The sequence below is a fragment of the Eleutherodactylus coqui genome, chromosome 7 (assembly GCF_035609145.1).
Source record: "Eleutherodactylus coqui strain aEleCoq1 chromosome 7, aEleCoq1.hap1, whole genome shotgun sequence".
Lineage (NCBI taxonomy): Eukaryota > Metazoa > Chordata > Amphibia > Anura > Eleutherodactylidae > Eleutherodactylus > Eleutherodactylus coqui.
The window spans coordinates 193,869,476-193,889,724 of record NC_089843.1 but is presented as its reverse complement, the minus strand read 5'-3'; the positions used below and the strand labels follow the sequence as shown (position 1 = coordinate 193,889,724).

Genomic DNA, 20,249 nt, shown 5'->3' with positions numbered 1-20,249 from the left:
AATAGGTCATATTGCGTTTTTTTAAAATGTCTGTGAAAATATATGGCCATGTGAATAGATACAAGGATTTGTGTTAGCTCCATATTGCGGTCTGCTAATTATGCAGCTAAAATACGCTTGTCTGAAAGTGGCCTTAGGCGGTACTTCAGTCATTATTTTCCATCAGTATTTGGAAGCCAAAGTGAGGAGTGGAATCTACAGAGAAAAAAGCTCATGGAAGCATTTGCATCTCTTCTGGACCCGCTCTTGGTCTTACATGATACAAAATACTGTTGGGTTGTTTCGTGTGATCTCCCGGGCCACAGTATATCTGAGGGGATGGAGATGCTGGGGTTGTAGGCTTTCTTTACTGGATGCTTCTTGGTAGGATATAGTTATTTGTTGACGTCTTGTATATTTCTTAGAATGTCCTGTTTTCTTCTATATCCTCTCAGCATCCTGTGGCGTCTCTCTCTGCTAGGGCTATCACTAGGCTCTGCATCTATAATTGAGAGGTTTATGTTTTGTAGCCCTTTATCCTGGTACTATGAAGCATTTATGACTTTGTATATGAATTACTTATATTTATGAAGATTTATGCATTTTATATTTGGTGTGGGTCTCTATTAGTAGGTTCCCAAATCCTGCATTCACTACTTTCATCCATGAAAACAGACAAGAATAGGATATGCAGTGATATTCTGCAGATGTCTAAATAGCTTCATGGTTGTTCTGGGGTTGGGTGCTGTCCGTGAAATATGCAGACATCACACAACCGAACAATGCTGCTTAGGCTTCTTTTACATAGCAGGATTTTGCATCAGTATTTGCAAGTCAAAACCAGGAATGGATACAAAAATGAGAAGAGATGGATATCTTTCCATGATACTTTTTCCTCTAGATACCACTCTGTGTTTTGGCTTACAAATACTGTAGCAAAATAAGTGCTTTATATACTATTCCACACTGTACATTAGCTGGTACACAGAATAAACCCTGAGCGCCTGGTCACTCACTATTAGAGATGAGCGAACGTGTTCTTCCGAGCTTGATATTCGTGCGAATATTAGGGTGTTCGGGATGTTCGTTATTCGTAACGAACACCATGCGGTGTTCTGGTTACTTTCACTTCCTTCCCTGAGACGTTAGCGCGCTTTTTTTGGCCAATTGAAAGACAGGGAAGGCATTACAACTTCCCCCTGTGACGTTCAAGCCCTATACCACCCCCCTGCTGTGAGTGGCTGGGAAGATCAGGTGTCACCCGAACATAAAAGTCGGCCCCTCCCGCGGTTCGGCTTAGATGCCTGGTGAGTTAGCTGAGGGACAGTGCTGTTTGTACCGGAGCTGCTGTAGGGAAAGAATTGGTAGTTAGTGTAGGCTTCAAGACCCCCCAAAGGTCCTTATTAGGGCCACTGATAGCTGTGTGTTGGCTGCTGTTAGCAGTGCCATTTTTTTTCTTCTCAAAATCGGCTCTGCAGAGCGTTGCACCTGGCATTAGGGACAGAAGTGCTGCATAGGCAGGGAGAGTGTTAGGAGTGAGTGTAGCCTTCAAGAACCTCAACGGTCCTTTCTAGGGCCATATTTATCCGTGTGCAGTACTGTCCAGGCTGCTGTTAGCTGTGCTGCATTTTTTTTTTGCTTCTCAAAATCGCCTCTGCAGAGCATTCCACCCTCCATTGATACTGCAGGGAAAGAATTGTATAGGCAGGGCCACAACACAGTTATTATTCATAGAATATACGCAGTGCTGCCTTTTGCTTGTAAAACAAGTGAAAATAATTCTATTTGTCCTGCCTCTGTCCGTCCTAACGCCGGTGGACACGTGTCGGCTGCGTGTGCAACCTGTAAAAATCATACGCACCCAGCTACGTTTTACTCCTGGCTTCGCCATTTGCTTTCCTTAATTGGGAAAAAAAATACCTGCTCTGCCACAGTTAATAACTCTGCTACCCTCACGTTCTGTGACACATTAGCAGGAAAACAGCACAGTTATTAAACTTCTCATGTTCATAGAATATACGCAGTGCTGCCTTTTGGTGCAAAAAAACGGAATATAATTCTATTTGTCCTGCCTCTGTCCGTCCTAACGCCGGTGGACACGTGTCGGCTGCGTCTGCAACCTGTAAAAATCATACGCACCCAGCTACGTTTTACTCCTGGCTTCGCCATTTGCTTTCCTTAATTGGGAAAAAAAATACCTGCTCTGCCACAGTTAATAACTCTGCTACCCTCACGTTCTGTGACACATTAGCAGGAAAACAGCACAGTTATTAAACTTAGATTATTCATTCACTAGAGGCAGTGGGGCCTTTCGTTTTCAAAAAAGGGAAAAAATTATATTTGGCCTGCAGTCTTGCGCCAATTTATTTCCTGCCTGTGAAATCAAATCACTGGTAATACAGCATGCTGAGGGGTAGGGGTAGGCCTAGAGGATGTGGACGCGGCCGAGGACGCGGAGGGCCAAGTCAGGGTGTGGGCACAGGCCAAGCTCCTGATCCAGGTGTGTCGCAGCCGACTGCTGCGCGATTAGGAGAGAGGCACATTTCTGGTGTCCCCACATTCATCGCCCAATTAATGGGTCCACGCGGGAGACGGTTATTAGAAAATGAGCAGTGTGAGCAGGTCCTGTCCTGGATGGCAGAAAGTGCTTCGAGCAACCTATCGTCTACCCGCAGTTCTGCGCCGTCCACTGCTGCCAATCCGAATCCTCCGTCTGCTGCTCCTCCTTCCTCCCAGCCTCCTCACTCCACTACAATAACACCTGCTCAGGAGCGGGAACACTCCCAGGAACTGTTCTCGGGCCCCTGCTTAGATTGGGCAGCAGCGGTTCCTCTCCCACCAGAGGAGTTTATCGTCACTGATGCCCAACCATTCGAAAGTTCCCGGGGTCCGGGGGAAGAGGCTGGGGACTTCCGCCAACTGTCTCAACAACTTTCTGTGGGTGAGGAGGACGATGACGATCAGACACAGTTGTCTTGCAGTGAGGTAGTAGTAAGGGCAGTAAGTCCGAGGGAGCAGCGCACAGAGGATTCGGAGGAAGAGCAGCAGGACGATGAGGTGACTGACCCCACCTGGTGTGCAACGCTTACTCAGGAGGACAGGTCTTCAGAGGGGGAGTCAAGGGCATCAGCAGGGCAGGTTGCAAGAGGCAGTGCGGTGGCCAGGGGTAGAGGCAGGGCCAGACCGAATAATCCACCAAGTGTTTCCCAAAGCGCCCCCTCGCGCCATGCCACCCTGCAGAGGCCGAGATGCTCTAAGGTCTGGCAGTTTTTCACAGAGACGCCTGACGACCGACGAACAGTGGTGTGCAACCTTTGTCGCGCAAAGCTCAGCCGGGGAGCCAACACCAACAGCCTCACCACCACCACCATGCGCAGACATATGATGGCCAAGCACCCCGCAAGGTGGGACGAAGGCCGTTCAGCGCCTCCGGTTTGCACCCCTGCCTCTCCCCCTGTGCCCCAACCTGCCACTGAGATGCAACCCCCCTCTCAGGACACAGGCACTACCGTCTCCTGGCCTGCACCCACACCCTCACCTCCGCTGTCCTCGGCCCCATCCAGCAGTGTAGTTCAGCGCACCGTCCAGCCGTCGCTTGCGCAACTGTTGGAGCGCAAGCGCAAGTACGCCGCCACGCACCCGCACGCTCAAACGTTAACCGTCCGCATAGCAAAATTCATCAGCCTGGAGATGCTGCCGTATAGGGTTGTGGAAACGGAGTCCTTCAAAAGTATCATGGAGGCGGCGGCCCTGCGCTACTCAGTTCCCAGTCGCCACTACTTTTCCCGATGTGCCGTCCCAGCCCTGCACGACCACGTCTCCCGCAACATTGTACGCGCCCTCACCAACGCGGTTACTGCCACGGTCCACTTAACTATGGACACGTGGACAAGCACAGGCGGGCAGGGCCACTACATCTCCCTGACGGCACATTGGGTGAATTTAGTGGAGGCTGGGACAGAGTCAGAGCCTGGGACCGCTCACGTCCTACCCACCCCCAGAATTGCGGGCCCCAGCTCGGTGGTGGTATCTGCGGAGGTGTATGCTTCCTCCACTAAAGCACCCTCCTCCTCCTCCTCCTCTGTCTCGCAATCAAGATGTGTTAGCAGCAGCATGTCGCCAGCAGTCGGTGTCGCGCGGTGTGGCAGCACAGCGGTGGGCAAGCGTCAGCAGGCCGTGCTGAAACTACTCAGCTTAGGCGATAAGAGGCACACGGCCCACGAACTGCTGCAGGGTCTGACACAGCAGACCGACTGCTGGCTTGCGCCGCTGAGCCTCCAACCGGGCATGGTCGTGTGTGACAACGGCCGTAACCTGGTGGCGGCTCTGCAGCTCGGCAGCCTCACGCACGTGCCATGCCTGGCCCACGTCTTTAATTTGGTGGTTCAGCGGTTTCTGAAAAGCTACCCACGCTTGTCAGACCTGCTCGTAAAGGCGCGTCGGCTCTGCGCACATTTTCGCAAGTCCCACACGGACGCTGCCACCCTGCGCACCCTGCAACATCACTTTAAGCTGCCAGTGCACCGACTGCTGTGCGACGTGCCCACACGGTGGAACTCTACGCTCCACATGTTGGCCAGGCTCTATGAACAACGTAGAGCTATAGTCGAATACCAACTCCAACATGGGCGGCGCAGTGGGAGTCAGCCTCCTCAATTCCTTTCAGAAGAGTGGGCCTGGTTGGCAGACATCTGCCATGTCCTTGGTAATTTTGAGGAGTCTACCCAGGTGGTGAGCGGCGATGCTACAATCATTAGCGTCACCATTCCTCTGCTATGCATCTTGAGAAATTCCCTGCAAACCATAAAGGCAGCTGCTTTGCGCTCGGAAACGGGGGCGGGGGAAGACAGTATGCCGCTGGATAGTCAGGGCACCCTCCTGTCTATTTCTCAGCGCGTACAGGAGGAGGAGGAGCATGAGGAGGATGAGGAGGAGGGGGAAGAGACAGCTTGGGCCGCTGCTGACGGTACACCGGCTGATTGCCTGTCATCCTTTCAGCGTGTATGGCCTGAGGAGGAGGAGGAGGAGGATCCTGAAAGTGATCTTCCTAGTGAAGACAGCCATGTGTTGCGTACAGGTACCCTGGCACACATGGCTGACTTCATGTTAGGATGCCTTTCTCGTGACCCTCGCGTTGCACGCATTCTGGCCACGACGGATTACTGGGTGTACACACTGCTCGATCCACGGTATAAGGAGAACCTGCCCACTCTGATTCCCGAAGAGGAAAGGGGTTCGAGAGTGTTGCTATACCACAGGACCCTTGCGGACAAGCTGATGGTAAAATTCCCAGCCGACAGCGCTAGTGGCAGAAGGCGCAGTACCGAGGGCAAGGTAGCAGGGGATGTGCGTAGATCGAGCAGCATGTACATCCCAGGCAGTGCAACAGTCTTTAAGGGCCTGGCCAGCTTTATGGCTCCCCACCAAGACTGTGTCACCGCTCCCCAGTCACGGCTGAGTCGGCGGGAGCACTGTAAAAGGATGGTGAGGGAGTACGTAGCGGATCGCACGACCATCCTTGGTGACGCCTCTGCCCCCTACAACTACTGGGTGTCGAAGCTGGACACGTGGCCTGAACTAGCGCTGTATGCCCTGGAGGTGCTTGCTTGTCCTGCGGCTAGCGTCTTGTCGGAGAGGGTGTTTAGTGCGGCTGGGGGAATCATCACAGATAAGCGTAGCCGCTTGTCAACCGACAGTGCCGACAGGCTAACACTCATCAAGATGAACAAAGGCTGGATTTCCCCAGACTTCTGTTCTCCACCAGCGGACAGCAGCGATACGTAAGCAATACGTAGGCTGCACCCGCGGATGGAAGCTACGTTCTCTCTCACCATCCAAAACGGGGACATTTCTGCTTCATCAATCTTAGTCTAATATTCCTCCTCCTCCTCCTCCTCCTGCTCCTCCTCCTGAAACCTCACGTAATCACGCTGAACGGGCAATTTTTCTTAGGGCCACAAGGCTCACTCAAATAATTTTTCTGAACAATTTTTATAAGTTTCAATGCGCTTAAAAGCGTTGGAACTTTAACTTGAACCAATTTTTCGTTACACTGGGCTGCCTCCAGGCCTAGTTACCACTTAAGCCACATTAACCAAAGCGATTAATGGGTTTCACCTGCCCTCTTGGCTGGCCATGGCCAATTTTTGGGATGTACATTAGTACTGTTGATACAGCAATTTTTGTGGGCCCTCGCCTACAGTGTAATCAAATTAATTTTTAGCCCACCTGCATTACAGCTGACGTTACCTCAGCTGTGTTGGGCAATGCAATGGGATATTTTTATGTACCGCCGGTGGGTTCCAGGGAGCCACCCATGCTGTAGGTGCACACGGAGTTTTTAATACATGTGTCCACTTCTAAAGAACCCCAGTCTGACTGGGGCATGCAGTGTGGGCCGAAGCCCACCTGTATTACGCACGACATTACTACCTCAGCTGTGTTGGGCAATGCAATGGGATATTTCTATGTACCGCCGGTGGCTTCCTGGCACCCACCCATGCTGTGGGTCCACAGGGAATTATAAATGCATCTGTTTCCACTTATAAAGAAACCCAGTCTGACTGGGGCATGCAGTGTGGGCCGAAACCCACCTGCATTAACCCTTTCCAGTCCACTGTGTGACCTGTGAAGACATTAGGGTTTAAGGCTGTACAGTTCCGTTGTTGGTAGACGTCCGTCGGGGTTCTCTTACTGTATATTGCCAGCCTCTCTGCTGTCGGAGCCTATCCTACGTGTCAGCTCATGCAGTACTGGCTTTAGCCAGCATATAGCGCCGTTGTATAACGGCAGAAAAAGAGTAAGCCCCCTAGGAAAACCATATACAAATTGGATTGGAAAGGGTTAAGCACAACATTACTACCTCAGCTCTGTTGGGCAATGCAATGGGATATTTCTATGTACCGCCGGTGGCTTCCTGGCACCCACCCATGCTGTAGGTGCACAAGGAGTTTTTACTACATCTGTACACTTATAAAGAACCCCAGTCAGACTGGGGCATGCAGTGTGGCCCGAAGCCCACCTGTATTACGCACGACATTACTACCTCAGCTGTGTTGGGCAATGCAATGGGATATTTCTGTGTACCGCCGGTGGGTTCCAGGGAGCCACCCATGCTGTGGGTCGACAGGGACTTCACAATAGGGAGTTGTACCTGCCTGTGTCTATGAATTAAAAAGCCCGGTCTGACTGGGGCATGCAGACACCTTGACAGAATGAATAGTGTGTGGCACATAGGTTCCCCATTGCTATGCCCACGTGTGCAGCTCCTGATGGCGGTGGCACAGGATTCTATTTCTCATTGCTTCTGTACAGCATTGTGGGCTATCGCTCCGCCACTTTTAAAGAGGGTCGCTGCCTAGCCGTGCCAACCTCTGCAGTGTGTGCCTGCGGTCCCTCGTCATGGCAGACGCAATTCTAAATAGACATGAGCGTGGTGTGGCATGAGGGCAGCTGAAGGCTGCCCAGGGACACTTTGGTGTGCGCTGTGGGGGGGAGGGGGGGCGGTTGGGCAGCATGTAACCCAGGAGAAGTGTCAGTGGAGTGTCATGCAGGCAGTGATTGTGCTTTGTTGGAGGTAGTGTGGTGCTTAGCAAAGGTATGCCATGCTAATGAGGGCTTTTCAGAAGTAAAAGTTGTTGGGAGGGGGGGGGGGCACTCTTGCCGGTATTGTGGCTTAATAGTGGGACCTGTGAACTTGAGATGCAGCCCAACATGTAGCCCCTCGCCTGCCCTATCCGTTGCTGTGTCGTTCCCATCACTTTCTTGAATTGCCCAGATTTTCACACATGAAAACCTTAGCGAGCATCGGCGAAATACAAAAATGCTCTGGTCGCCCATTGACTTCAATGGGGTTCGTTGTTCGAAACGAACCCTCGAGCATCGCGGGAAGTTCGTTCCGAATAACGAGCACCCGAACATTTTGGTGTTCGCTCATCTCTACTCACTATACATCAACCTTGTCTCCCTCTATTTGGCCTAATGCCATCACATTATGCATTAGTAACTCAGTGCATTCCCCCACTCTTGGGCTGCAGTACAGAGAGCTTCTCCGCTCAAACTATTTGGGTTCCCACCTGTCCTACCCAGGAGCCTCAAGCTGACTGCTGAGGGAATCACCTCCCTTTTACCAAATCTCATCAGGTGCCTCCTAATTAAAAACTTGAGGCACTCTTTCTTTGCCGAAACACTGTTATAGAGTCCTCTAATGGCCGTCTGGTACTGTTTTACCATGTAATCTTCAGTAGCCGTACTCAAGGCAGTTCTTTGAATTAACAGGAATGTATTAGCTATATTATTACATATACAGAGTGCCCCCAAAAATGTATATATAAACTTCAAGAGTGGTTATCTATATATATATTTTTTTTAAATCTGAATTGAATTATGGCGGCTACATGTAGTGTTTTGTTGCCTCTTGTGATGTCAGTAATTGTGGATGTCAAACAGCCTTTGATGTCTATGTTAATCTAGTAATAAAGCTTTTCTGCAGATATTTTTTATCTTGAAGGGTGTATACATTTTTTCACACACCCTGAATTTTAACCTAGATAGTAGATGATAACTTTGACCCTCTCATGAGTAAGCAGATTTTATTTCTTTCCTTAGATATTTAGATGTGGTAAGTCATAAAAATTTACACTTTTTTCATTCAGTTTATACAAACAATCGATGGATTTTTTGGTCAGAAAATCTGCACAGAGAATACATCATTCACAACATGATGGGCTTACTTTTCCCTGATTCCACAGATATGCCTATTGGCACTAACCCCTTATAGACATCTGCCGCAGATGTACGGTGGATGCCGGGGGTTGACAACGTCTGTCACAATAAACAGATTGTTACATATCAAACATTATTAACTATGACATTTATCTTAATATTCAGGGCTATTATTACATAGTGCTCAGTAGTGATGTAAAGTGTTCTCCTTGCTGCTATTACTCTCAGTGCTATAGAGAGCAGGACCTGTCGTTTTCTCCATATTCAGCGTACAGAAGACATCATAGCAACTAGTCTGCACCCAACAGCTCAGAGAAAACTGAGAATTAGAAATACAGCCTGCAGAGATGGAGAACTGGTGAAAAATACAAGTCAAATACTTGAAAGAAATGGGGTTAATCCTCATGTACACACAAACGGCAGCTTATTTTGAAAAGTACCTGAAAGTGTGGGTACGCTGTAGCTCAAGGACTTGAACACTACTTTTAATTTTAGAGGTAACTGGTTTTAAATAGTCATTTCCCTATTCTCTTATTAATCTTTTCATTCCTCTTATCTCTGTAGTTGTTTTTATTGGAGGAAATGAGGGAGAGAAAGTTTGATTCTTTTGCCAGAACTATCCAGAAAGCTTGGAGGAAATACATTGCCAAGAGGAAATATGAGCAGATGCGAGAAGAAGGTGGGAGACAGTAACAATGATACTTATATGTCTGCTACAATACAGGAGGGGTGCTGATAAGTTTCTGGCTTTTCCTATTTTATCCACTTTTTAGACTAAGATTATTTTTTACATCAAAGTTTGTCATACTTTTTATGTGTATGACCTAAATTTCATTGTTGTAGCTGGATTATTTAAATTTTTTTGCAGATTTGAAGTAAACATGGCGGCAAGCTTTTAAAAGGAATCTTGTTTCTTCAAGACAATTTTGCTCCTCGCAAGGTGGGCACATGCACTAGATAATGGTAGATCGTCACTTTGAAGTTGTGAAACACCGTGCCTTAGGGTAGTTGCACTCCTGCATGGGAGATTCCGCTTTCCTGATCCATTCTGGAGATGGAACTGAACAGCACTGGATGAACTCCATTGACTACAAAGGGGTTTGCCCACTTTCTGCCCAGTTTTGCATTCAGCAGTTTTTCTTCCAGTATTTTGAGCCAGATCCAATACAGATGTGAAACCGACCTTACTCACGTGATCTATCAATTTCTGCCGTCCTTCCAATTTATTTCTAAAGCTTGCCTCAACATTTAGAGACCATGTTCACTTCAGATATGCAAAGAAATAAACTTTGATGCGAGATAAGTAATATTAATCTAAAAGTAGGTGAAATAGGAAAAAGCCAGAGACTTATTCACACTCCCTTATATGTGACATTTTGATTACCTAAACAGTTCAGATCTGCACTATTCTTAGGCTCTGATCACACAGCATTTTAGCACAATCTTAGGCATTTATGCTGGAAAGATCTCATAAATGCCTGTATGGCAATACGTCACCAATAGGTCCCATTGTTTAAAAAAAAAAAAGGATGGCAGGCCACTGCCAAGGGAAGTGCAGCAGTTTAGACTTTCCTACATAGTAAAACAAAAAAGTATGGCGAAGCATACTACCCCGACAGAGGCTAAAAGAAAACTCTTTTGGCTATCAGGTGAAAGGGGCCTGTGCATATACTTGGTGCATATGTTGGGAGCTTACTTGATGCACCAAATAAAAAAGGAAAACACTACGGGGCAGATTTGCTATTCAAAATATGACAGTTTTTTTGGTGAAAATTTTGTCAGAGAACTGTCTTGCATGCTTTGCGCCATAATGTATTTTTAGACACTTTTGGGCTCGTCCAAAAAGAAACGTGGCTCTGTGGAAAGGGGGCATGGCCTAAACTGCGCCAAAAATGGTCCCAAATTGCAGGAAATTGTGCCAAAATTTACTAAGCCAACTAATAGGTGAAATAAAGTCTAGACAATCTTAAAATTCAACAAATTTACCCTTCAGCATGAGTCCCGGTGATGAATCTGGCACATTTCTGTCTGTCTTACTTTGCACTGTCTAATTCTTTGACAATATTAGAAAATGTGCCTTTATGTGAACATGGCCTTAGCTTGACATGTGACAAAACAGTTCTCTTCCAGAATTACATGCTTTGTCTAAATAGATAGGACTTATGTCTTTGTGGATTATGAGAATTACCTTGACTTGGTTTATCCCATACACACATATTGTTTAAAAGGAACCTATCAGTAACTATAAGTACCATAAAGTTAGTTATGGTGCTTATTGTTTAGGTGATGGGTAGTCCAGGAACCGGGAGGTCCCTTGTTCCTGTGGTATTCCCCAGCAAAGACACAATCGAGGCATCAGGTGAGTCTGAGACACCTCGTCATCTAACTTAGCTTATGGTGCTTACAGTTTCTTACAGGTTCCCTTTAAATCAAGTGTTAATGCTCTACAAATCTAATTTCAAGAATGATCTAGTTGTACAATGGTGGAGCTTGCATGTGGATTAAGCATCACCGGGAGCAACTGAATAGTGGAGTTTAAAGGGGTTGTCTCGCGGCAGCAAGTGGGGTTATACACTTCTGTATGGCCATATTAATGCACTTTGTAATGTACATCGTGCATTAAATATGAGCCATACAGAAGTTATTCACTTACCTGCTCCGTTGCTAGCGTCCCCGTCTCCATGGCTCCGTCTAATTTCGCTTTCTTCTGGCGTTTTTAGACGCGCTTGCGCTGTGCGGTCTTCTGCCTGGTGAATGGGGCGGCTCGTGCCGGAGAGCTGGTCATCGTAGCTTCGCCCCGTCACGTGTGCTGATTCCAGCCAATCAGGAGGCTGGAATCGGCAATGGACCGCACAGAGCCCACGGTGCACCATGGGAGAAGACCCGCGGTGCATCGTGGGTGAAGATCCCAGTGGCCATCTTGGTGAAGGAAGAAGTAGGAAGAAAAAAGAAGTCGCAGAGCGGGGATTCGGGTAAGTAATATATATATTTTTTTTTAACACATCCCTTGGGTTTGTCTGGGGCCTATGGAAAAAAAAAAACCGTTTCGGCGCGAGACAACCCCTTTAAGTTGTGCTTCATTCTCAGCAGTAAATGATGCAAATTCTAAGCAATATGTCAAAAAGGTAACAAATATATCTCTTTCCTGTTTAACTTTTTATTATTCTAGCCTCGAATATTTTGTATGGCTTCAAGGAACGACGTAGAAATAGTATTAATCGCAACTTTGTTGGTGACTATCTGGGTATGGAAGATAAACCTGAGCTCCGACAGTTCATGGCCAAGCGGGAAAGGGTAGACTTTGCTGATTCCGTCAACAAATATGATAGACGATTTAAGGTATGGACACCATAGACAAATGTGTGAACCAATTTGCATGTGTACAAAGTAGATACCGTGAAACCTTTTGAAACAACCATCCAAAATTGCATTGCAAAGTGGTCTTCTAGATAGGTGGTCCTCTCAAAAAAGATGGCCGGCATATATAGTATTCAGTAGTATTTAAAATCTGCCGCAGTATATCTCTCTGGATAAGGGGGTCTTTTGGAGAGCTAACACTGTAGTGTATTGACCGGTTTTTAAAAAAGAATGTCTATTTTTAGTAGGAAGAACTGTAAGAACTCGGTACAGCTGATCACTGTATACTGTATCACAGCAAGTATCTAATAAAAACAATGGTTACCTGTTGATTTGAACTACCTAAGGCTGGGTTTTCACAGGGCAGAATCCTGTCGGAAATCTTGTGGTTTTGCCGGGAAAGCACAACTTCAAAACCTGTGGCACTTAGCTGCAAGTTTTTTAGTGGCTTGGCCGCATGCTTTTACGTTGCGGCCGGCGCTCCCATAGAGAGTAGCACGGCCGCAACGGAAAAAAAAATAGACGTGCTGCGGCTGGGGAATCCGCAGCGACGGATTGGCCGTCCTGTGTGGACAAGATTTTTCACAAATCTCGTCCACATCGCTGGCTAATCCTGGGATTAGTGTCCGCAGGGGGATTTGACGCAACGAAATTCCCCAGGAAATTTCTGCGACAAATCCGCCCTGTGTGAACCCAGCTTAACAGTTTTGCCCGAATGGTGCTCGGACTTGGAGAAAAGGACCTTATATTTTAGCTCACGCACCATTCAAGCAGCGGGGCTGCTATTCTAAAGGATATTTGAATAACACCAGGGTTTTGATATTGATCGATATTGATTTTTGCATTCCCTCCAAAAAAAAAAAAGCAGTCATTCAATGATATATTATACACCCCAAAATAGTTCCTATAAAAAGTCAAAGTTGGCACACAAAATACAAGGTCTCCCACAGCTCAATTGACTTCAACATAAAATATCAGGACCGCTGAAACACAAAGGAAGAAAAAAAGTTACTGGCCCTTAAGTCACGAATAGGTTAAAATGTACTTGGAGCAACAGCGTTCTACAGCAATTATATTTACGTGAGACATAATTTAAAAATCAAAGTGATATTTTCAGGAGGGTTTTTCTAATTTTAATGTGACTCGTAGGGGATTGATGAGCACTGTGTAAATCAGCAATAAAAACTTATCACTGGGTCTCAGGAAGACCCACAATCATAAAAAGAGTTTGTCACTACCCGAAAACTTTTTAAGGCAAATTTATACGGATAGAAGGTTTTATGTAAATGAAGTGTGTTTGTACAACAACACTTGGCAATAGTCCTGGAACTATAGAAGATTCTGGATATCAATTTTGTAAGTCTGAACAATGTTATTTCTTCAGTAAGATAATGCTAGACTCCGGGCCATGAGATATATGTAAGCCATACAATCATTCATGGTACAAGTTGTCTGCTCCAGCTACATCATAAACATGCAAGGATAAGCGGCTGACAGTCTATTGCTACTTATGCCAGGGAAAATGGGATTGGATCCTTGTACCGCCAATACCAGATGATCCCATTATTATGGTGCCCGGCAGACTATTAGCTCAGATGCTATATATAAAGCCCTGACAGCCCATTCATGCAGTGGTGGGGATAATCCTAATCTGAACATTTTCTTCCGCACTTCTATTTTTTCTTCTTCTTCTTTCCTTCTTGTTTTGTTCCACCTTCTTGTGTTTTCTTTGGTGCTTTTCTGTTCTTGTTATCTGACATTTCCAGAGAACCTTTATTTAGCCAGTTACTCTGTATCAGGTCATTATTTGCATGTCTAGATAGATTGAATACTATATAATCCAGTTAAATATAATCTCCCCTTACTACCAGTCAATCAAGAGAGATCTAATCAGCACTCCAAAATACATCTACTTGATTGGACGTGAGAAAGTGAAGAAAGGACCAGAGAAGGGCCAAATAAAGGAGGTGCTGAAAAAGAAGCTGGAAATTCCTTCTGTTAAGTGTATTTCTCTAAGGTATGTAAGAGGCTTCTTTACTTCTGTTTAGGTAAACTGGACCACACTTTGTAATAATGGAATATTTTGCATCTACAAACTTGGAGAGGGTAGTTGTATTAGTATTGTGCTTAATTTAGTAAAAGGTGCTCATCTCTTAATAAATCTGATGCATTCGGAATTTTCCAACTTGTGCTGCAGCTGCCCAGTTGAAAGCAATTGTATGCACACAACCCCTGCAGTGATTTTTGGGGAAGGGCTTGAAATATAATTCCTTCCCTCAGCGAATCACAGGCAGCACTCAGCCATTCATTGAATGAAAGCTGAGCACTGCCTGTGATTGGTCACAGCACTCAGCCAATCAGAGGCAGCGCTCAGCCATTCATGGAATTTAATTGAGAGTATTTTCTGACTTATATCTGCTATATGCTTCAATATAGACATACAGTCGTATATGTCCCTAATAAGGCTGACTGGGGAGAGATTCAGCAGTGAAACCTGCCTCACAAATAACACCGCAAAGGTGTTAAGGAGCCACTCAGACGGCAGTCCATCCACAGGGAAACACCATCATGCACTCAAACTACTAAATATACAGATCCAGAACACCAAATTCACACAAGCATAATACATGCATATATTTGTGCTCATATTACAGGTGAACATCCCAGTATGATTGCAGGTCTGATCACCTAAACTGGGAGAACAAAAAAAAAGTAGTGGGAATCAAAAAATACAATATTGGGGTGCTGCTCTCATGTCAATGGACCAAGATAAAGAGCGAAAGAAAAGCAACACAACATACTGTGTGCACACCCAAATGGAAAAAAAAACAATTATTTTATTACAGGACACAAAATACAATAAAAAAACATTTAAAAACAAAGCCTATCTCAATAAGACAACCCGATGACCTGAACTCACAACATCCTAAAGAATTATGACTTTTTAGTTCGGTTGATCAGACTTGTGGTCGAGCTGTTAAGTTGTAGTACAGGCACAGAAATGCACATGTATAACGCTCACGTGAAATTGGCCTTATGATACCAAATTGGAATTTGTTGACAATTCACAGCTTTCAAAAAGAAAATGTACTTTTACATTGAAAATACTAGCTAAACCATCAGGAAGTTACTATGCCGGTGGTATCTGACACCATACCGCTTATCAAAAATGTCACCACAACACTCTAACTTATATTGGAGATGCAATAAACAAATTGGGCCCTTAATGCATATTTGGTGGTCTTGTGAATGTCTCAAAACATTCTGGGAGCAAATCCACTATGCATTATGTTCAATCCTGCACATTAAGTTGCGTCGGGGCCCTGGTGTTGCTCTTTGGTCGTTATTATATCACATATCATAACAGCTGCCAGAACATCTATAGCAAAACGATGGAGGAGTGCCAGGGTTCCTTCCTTGTTGGACATTTTCCTGATGGTTCAGCATAGTTGTACAATGGAACACTTGATTGCAACTAGACTTGATTCTCTAGCTGGGTTTAAAACTCAGTGGGCAAAAGGGCTTGATTTTTCAGGATATACTTGTTAACCTCCTTTAAAAGATAAAACAATCATTGGGTTTTCTATTTTCAGTCTGTGGAGATTCTATGGTACATTATACCTATATACACCTTGCAGCTTCCTATGTATGCAACCTACTATTGGCAAGTGTATCTAATCCTGGCAAGGCCATCCTAAGCCTTTAACCTTTACAACCTGGACCCAATTTCAAATTCACTTTTATTAGTTTACACCTGTTACTCTCCCCCCATCTACTCCGTTAAACCCCCTTTCTCTCCAGGTGATCCTCAATACCAACTCCTGATGTTGATTGCATTAAGAAAACAATACATAGTATGTTAGGCTGATTGAAGACAATGTCCACCTAGCCTGTTTCAACACCTCTCCTCCGTTGTTGGTCCAGAGGAAGGCAAAGAAAAATCCAACGAGCCATTTAGCTCAATTGGAGGAAAAAATGCTTCCTTAATGGCTCCATAATGGCAGCCAGATTAATCCCTGGATCAACATTTGAGATCAACAACCCTGCTGGTTACCTAATGTCTATATCCTGTAATATCATAGCGCTCTAGAAAGACATCTAGTCCCCTCTTAAACTCCTCTATCCTCTATGGATTTTGCCATCCCCACGTCCTCAGGCAGAGAGTTCCACAGTCTCACTGCTCTTACAGCAAAGAACCCCCCTTTAATGTTGGTAATGAAACTTGCTTTTTTCTAGACGTAGTGGATGCCCTCCTGTTACCGTTGCAGTCTTGGGTATAAACAAATCATGGGAGAGATCCTTGTATTGTCCCCTAATGTATTTATTAGGGTGATGACTTTTATACAGCCTCGTTTCCCTGTATCATAATTTGATGAGCTTTCATTAAAGTTAGGTAAAATCTTATTTTCAAGATGATTTGATAAAAAAAACCTCACACACAAAATGATTTGAAAATTTTATTTATCGGCTTTTTTGCCCATTTTTTTAAGTCACTGTAATCAGATACAAAATTAAACACAAGCTTTAGAGTCACATTATACAACATTATATAGGGTCATCAAACACCAAAGAAAGTCAATTATTCACAATAATGTCATTGGACAGGATGAATCTCAGTGGGAGATCGTCCTTGTTGTGGTAGGATTCCTGCAAGTCTTGCATAACTTTGATCGCACGCTCACAGCACTGATTGCTTCGGGGAATGTTGATTGGAGATTCGTCTGTTTTCCAGTGGGTTTTCAAGCATTTGAGACCTGTTGGGTAGTCATTCAAAGCTACCTGTTGGGTAATCATTCAATGGCCTACATAACATTTCAAGGTGGTTTGTGTGTGACCTTTTTTAATATTTCAATAGAATAAGTGTCATTTTAGTCATTAAGAGGCAAAAGTTCATTCACTTGTCCTACAGGAAATAATTTTTGAGAAAAAAAGTCATCACCCTAGTATTTATACATTAGTTTTTTACAGTTATCTGATCACCCCTTAACCGTCTTTTTTTCGGGGTAAAAAAAATCTCAATTTTTTGGGTACTCCAGTCCTCCTATTCTGTTCATTAATTTAGTTACCCTTCTTTGAACCACCTCAAGCACTGCAACATCTTTCCTGAGCACCAGTGTCCAGAACTGTACACAGTATTCCATGTGAGGCCTGATAAGTGCCTTATATAGTGGGAGGATAATGTTCTCATCCTTCGCCCCTATACCTCTTTTAATGCACCCCAAGACTTTATTTGCTTTTGCAGCAGCTGATTGGCATTGATTGTTCCAGTTAAATCTATAGTCCACTAGTACCCCCAGGTCTTTTTCCATCTCACTTTTCCCTAGCTGTACCCCATTTAGTGTGTATTAGTGACATCCGTTTCTCCTGCCCATGTGCATAACCTTACATTTATCAATATTGAACTTCATTTGCCATTTTTTTTCCCAAGCCCCCAGCTCATCTAGGTCCTTCTGTAGCCGAAACATTGTCCTCTGTTGTATTAATTATCTTGCATAATTTTGTATCATCTGCAAATATTGATATTTTACTGTGCAGCCCCTCTATCAGGTCATTGGTAAATATATTGAACAGAATGGGGCCTAATACTGAACCCTGTGGCACCGCACTAGCAACGGTGGCCCAATCAGAGTATGAACCATTTATTACCACCCTTTGCTTTCTATCTCTGAGCCAGTTCTTTACCCAGATACACACGTTTTCATCCAATCCGAGCTGCCTCATTTTATATATCAGCCTATTATGCGGCACAGTGTCAAATGCTTTAGAGAAATCCAGATATATGAGATCAATAGGCTCTCCCTGGTCCAGCCAAGAACTTACTTCATCATAGAAGCTGAACAAATTGGTCTGACCTGATCGACCCCTTGTAAACCCATGCTGGTGAGGGGTTATACTGTTGTTTTCCATGAGGTATTCTAGAATGGCATCTCTCAGAAATCCCTCGAATATTTTTCCAATTATTGAAGTGAGACTTACCGGCCTGTAGTTACCAGGCTCTCTTTTGGATCCCTTTTTGTATATCGGAACCACAATGGCAATGCACCAATCCAATGGTACAACCCCGGTCTCGATAGTGTCCACAAATATAAGAAATAGCGGTGTAGCTATTACGTCACTTAGTTGCCTTAGAACTTTTTAGTGTGTTACATCTGGGCCCAGCGATTTATTGATTTTAATCCTCTTCAACTGCCTCTGCGCCTCCTCCTGTGTTAGGCATGCAATATTTAGTGGCTGGTTCATTTTATTCCTCTGCATCTTGTGTGACATTTCCTTTCGGTTTGTGAATACACTTGAAAATAAACTATTCAACAGATTTGCCTTCCCCCCATCGTCTTCTATGATTTCTCCTGCATTATTTGTTAAGGGGCCAGTGCTTTCAGTTCAAATTCAGTTTTGCTCTCTTTGGCTGTCAGTCTTTCTGCCTGCTCCTTAGCAATTGTAATCTTTTCTTTACACATTTTGTTTTTTTCCCTGTATTATACAGCTTATAAGACGTGACTATCCTTATGGCATGTTAGTGGTTTATTGTGTGCATTTACTACAGATAGCGCATGTCAGATTTAAATTGGATCATCATTAGAGATGAGCGAGCACCAAAATGCTCGGGTGCTCGTTACTCGGGACGAAATTATCGCGATGCTCGAGGGTTCGTTTTGAGTAACGAACCCCATTGAAGTCAATGGGCGACCCGAGCATTTTTGTATATTGCCGATGCTCGCTAAGGTTTTCATTTGTGAAAATCTGGGCAATTCAAGAAAGTGATGGGAACGACACAGCAACAGATAGGTCAGGCGAGGGGCTACATGTTGGGCTGCATCTCAAGTTCCCAGGACCACCCTCATGTCTATTTATAAGTGCATCTGCCATGAGGAGGAACCGGAGGCACACACTGCAGAGGGTTGGCACGGCTAGGCAGCGACCCTCTTTAAAAGGGGCGGGGCAATAGCCCATAATGCTGTACAGAAGCAATGAGAAATATAATCCTGTGCCACCGCCATCAGGAGCTGCACACGTGGGCATAGCAATGGGGAACCTATGTGCCACACACTATTCATTCTGTCAAGGTGTCTGCATGCCCCAGTCAGGCCGCGGTTTTTTATAAATAGTCACAGGCAGGTACAACTCCGCAATGGGAATTCCGTGTGCACCCACAGCATGGGTGGCTCCCTGGAACGCACCGGCTGTACATAAATGTATCCCATTGCAGTGCTCCTCACAGCTGAGGTAACGTCCGATTAAATGCAGGTGGGCTTCGGCCCACACTGCATGCCCCAGTCAGACTGGGGTTCTTTAGAAGTGGACACATGCAGTTACAACTCCCTGTGGACCCACAGCATGGGTGGCTCCCTGGAACCCACCGGCGGTACATAAATATATCCCATTGCATTGCCCATCACAGCTGAGGTAATGTCATGTTTAATGCAGGTGGACTTCGGCCCACACTGCATGCCCCAGTCAGACTGGGGTTCTTTAGAAGTAGACACATGCAGTTACAACTCCCTGTGGACCCACAGCATGGGTGGCTCCCTGGAACCCACCGGCGGTACATAAATATATCCCATTGCAGTGCCCAACACAGCTGATGTAACGTCAGCTTTTATGCAGGTGGGCAAAAAATTAATTGGATTGCACTGTAGGCGAGGGCCCCAAAAAATTGGTGTACCAACAGTACTAATGTACGTCAGAAAAATTGCCCATGCCCAACCAAGAGGGCAGGTGAAACCCATTAATCGCTTTGGTTAATGTGGCTTAATTTGTAACTAGGCCTGGAGGCAGCCCAGTTAAAATAAAAATTGGTTCAGGTGAAAGTTTCAACGCTTTAATGAGCATTGAAACGTATAAAAATTGTTTACAAAAATTATATGACTGAGCCTTGTGGGCCTAAGAAAAATTGCCCGTTCGGCGTGATTACGTCAGGTTTCAGGAGGAGGAGCAGGAGGAGGAGGATGAATATTATATACAGATTGATGAAGCTAAAAGGTCCCCGTTTTTGATGGTGATAGAGAACAATGCTTCCATCCGCAGGTGCAGCCTACATATTGTTTAGGTATCGCTGCTGTCCGCTGGTGGAGAAGAGAAGTCTGGGGAAATCCAGGCTTTGTTCATCTTGATGAGTGTAAGCCTGTCGGCACTGTCGGTTGACAGGCGGGTACGCTTATCTGTGATGATTCCCCCAGCCGCACTAAACA

General features: G+C 45.3%; 1 protein-coding gene across 1 annotated transcript in view; it reads left to right on the top strand.

Moving 5' to 3' along the window:
- Positions 1–20,249, top strand: part of MYO1F (myosin IF) — a 134,163-nt gene that overhangs the window by 98,112 nt on the left and 15,802 nt on the right. Inside the window, exons 20-22 of the mRNA XM_066574187.1 lie at positions 9,268–9,382; positions 11,873–12,042; positions 13,932–14,077. Of these exons, the coding sequence (XP_066430284.1) occupies positions 9,268–9,382; positions 11,873–12,042; positions 13,932–14,077 (431 nt within the window). The remainder of the gene's footprint in view (positions 1–9,267; positions 9,383–11,872; positions 12,043–13,931; positions 14,078–20,249) is intronic.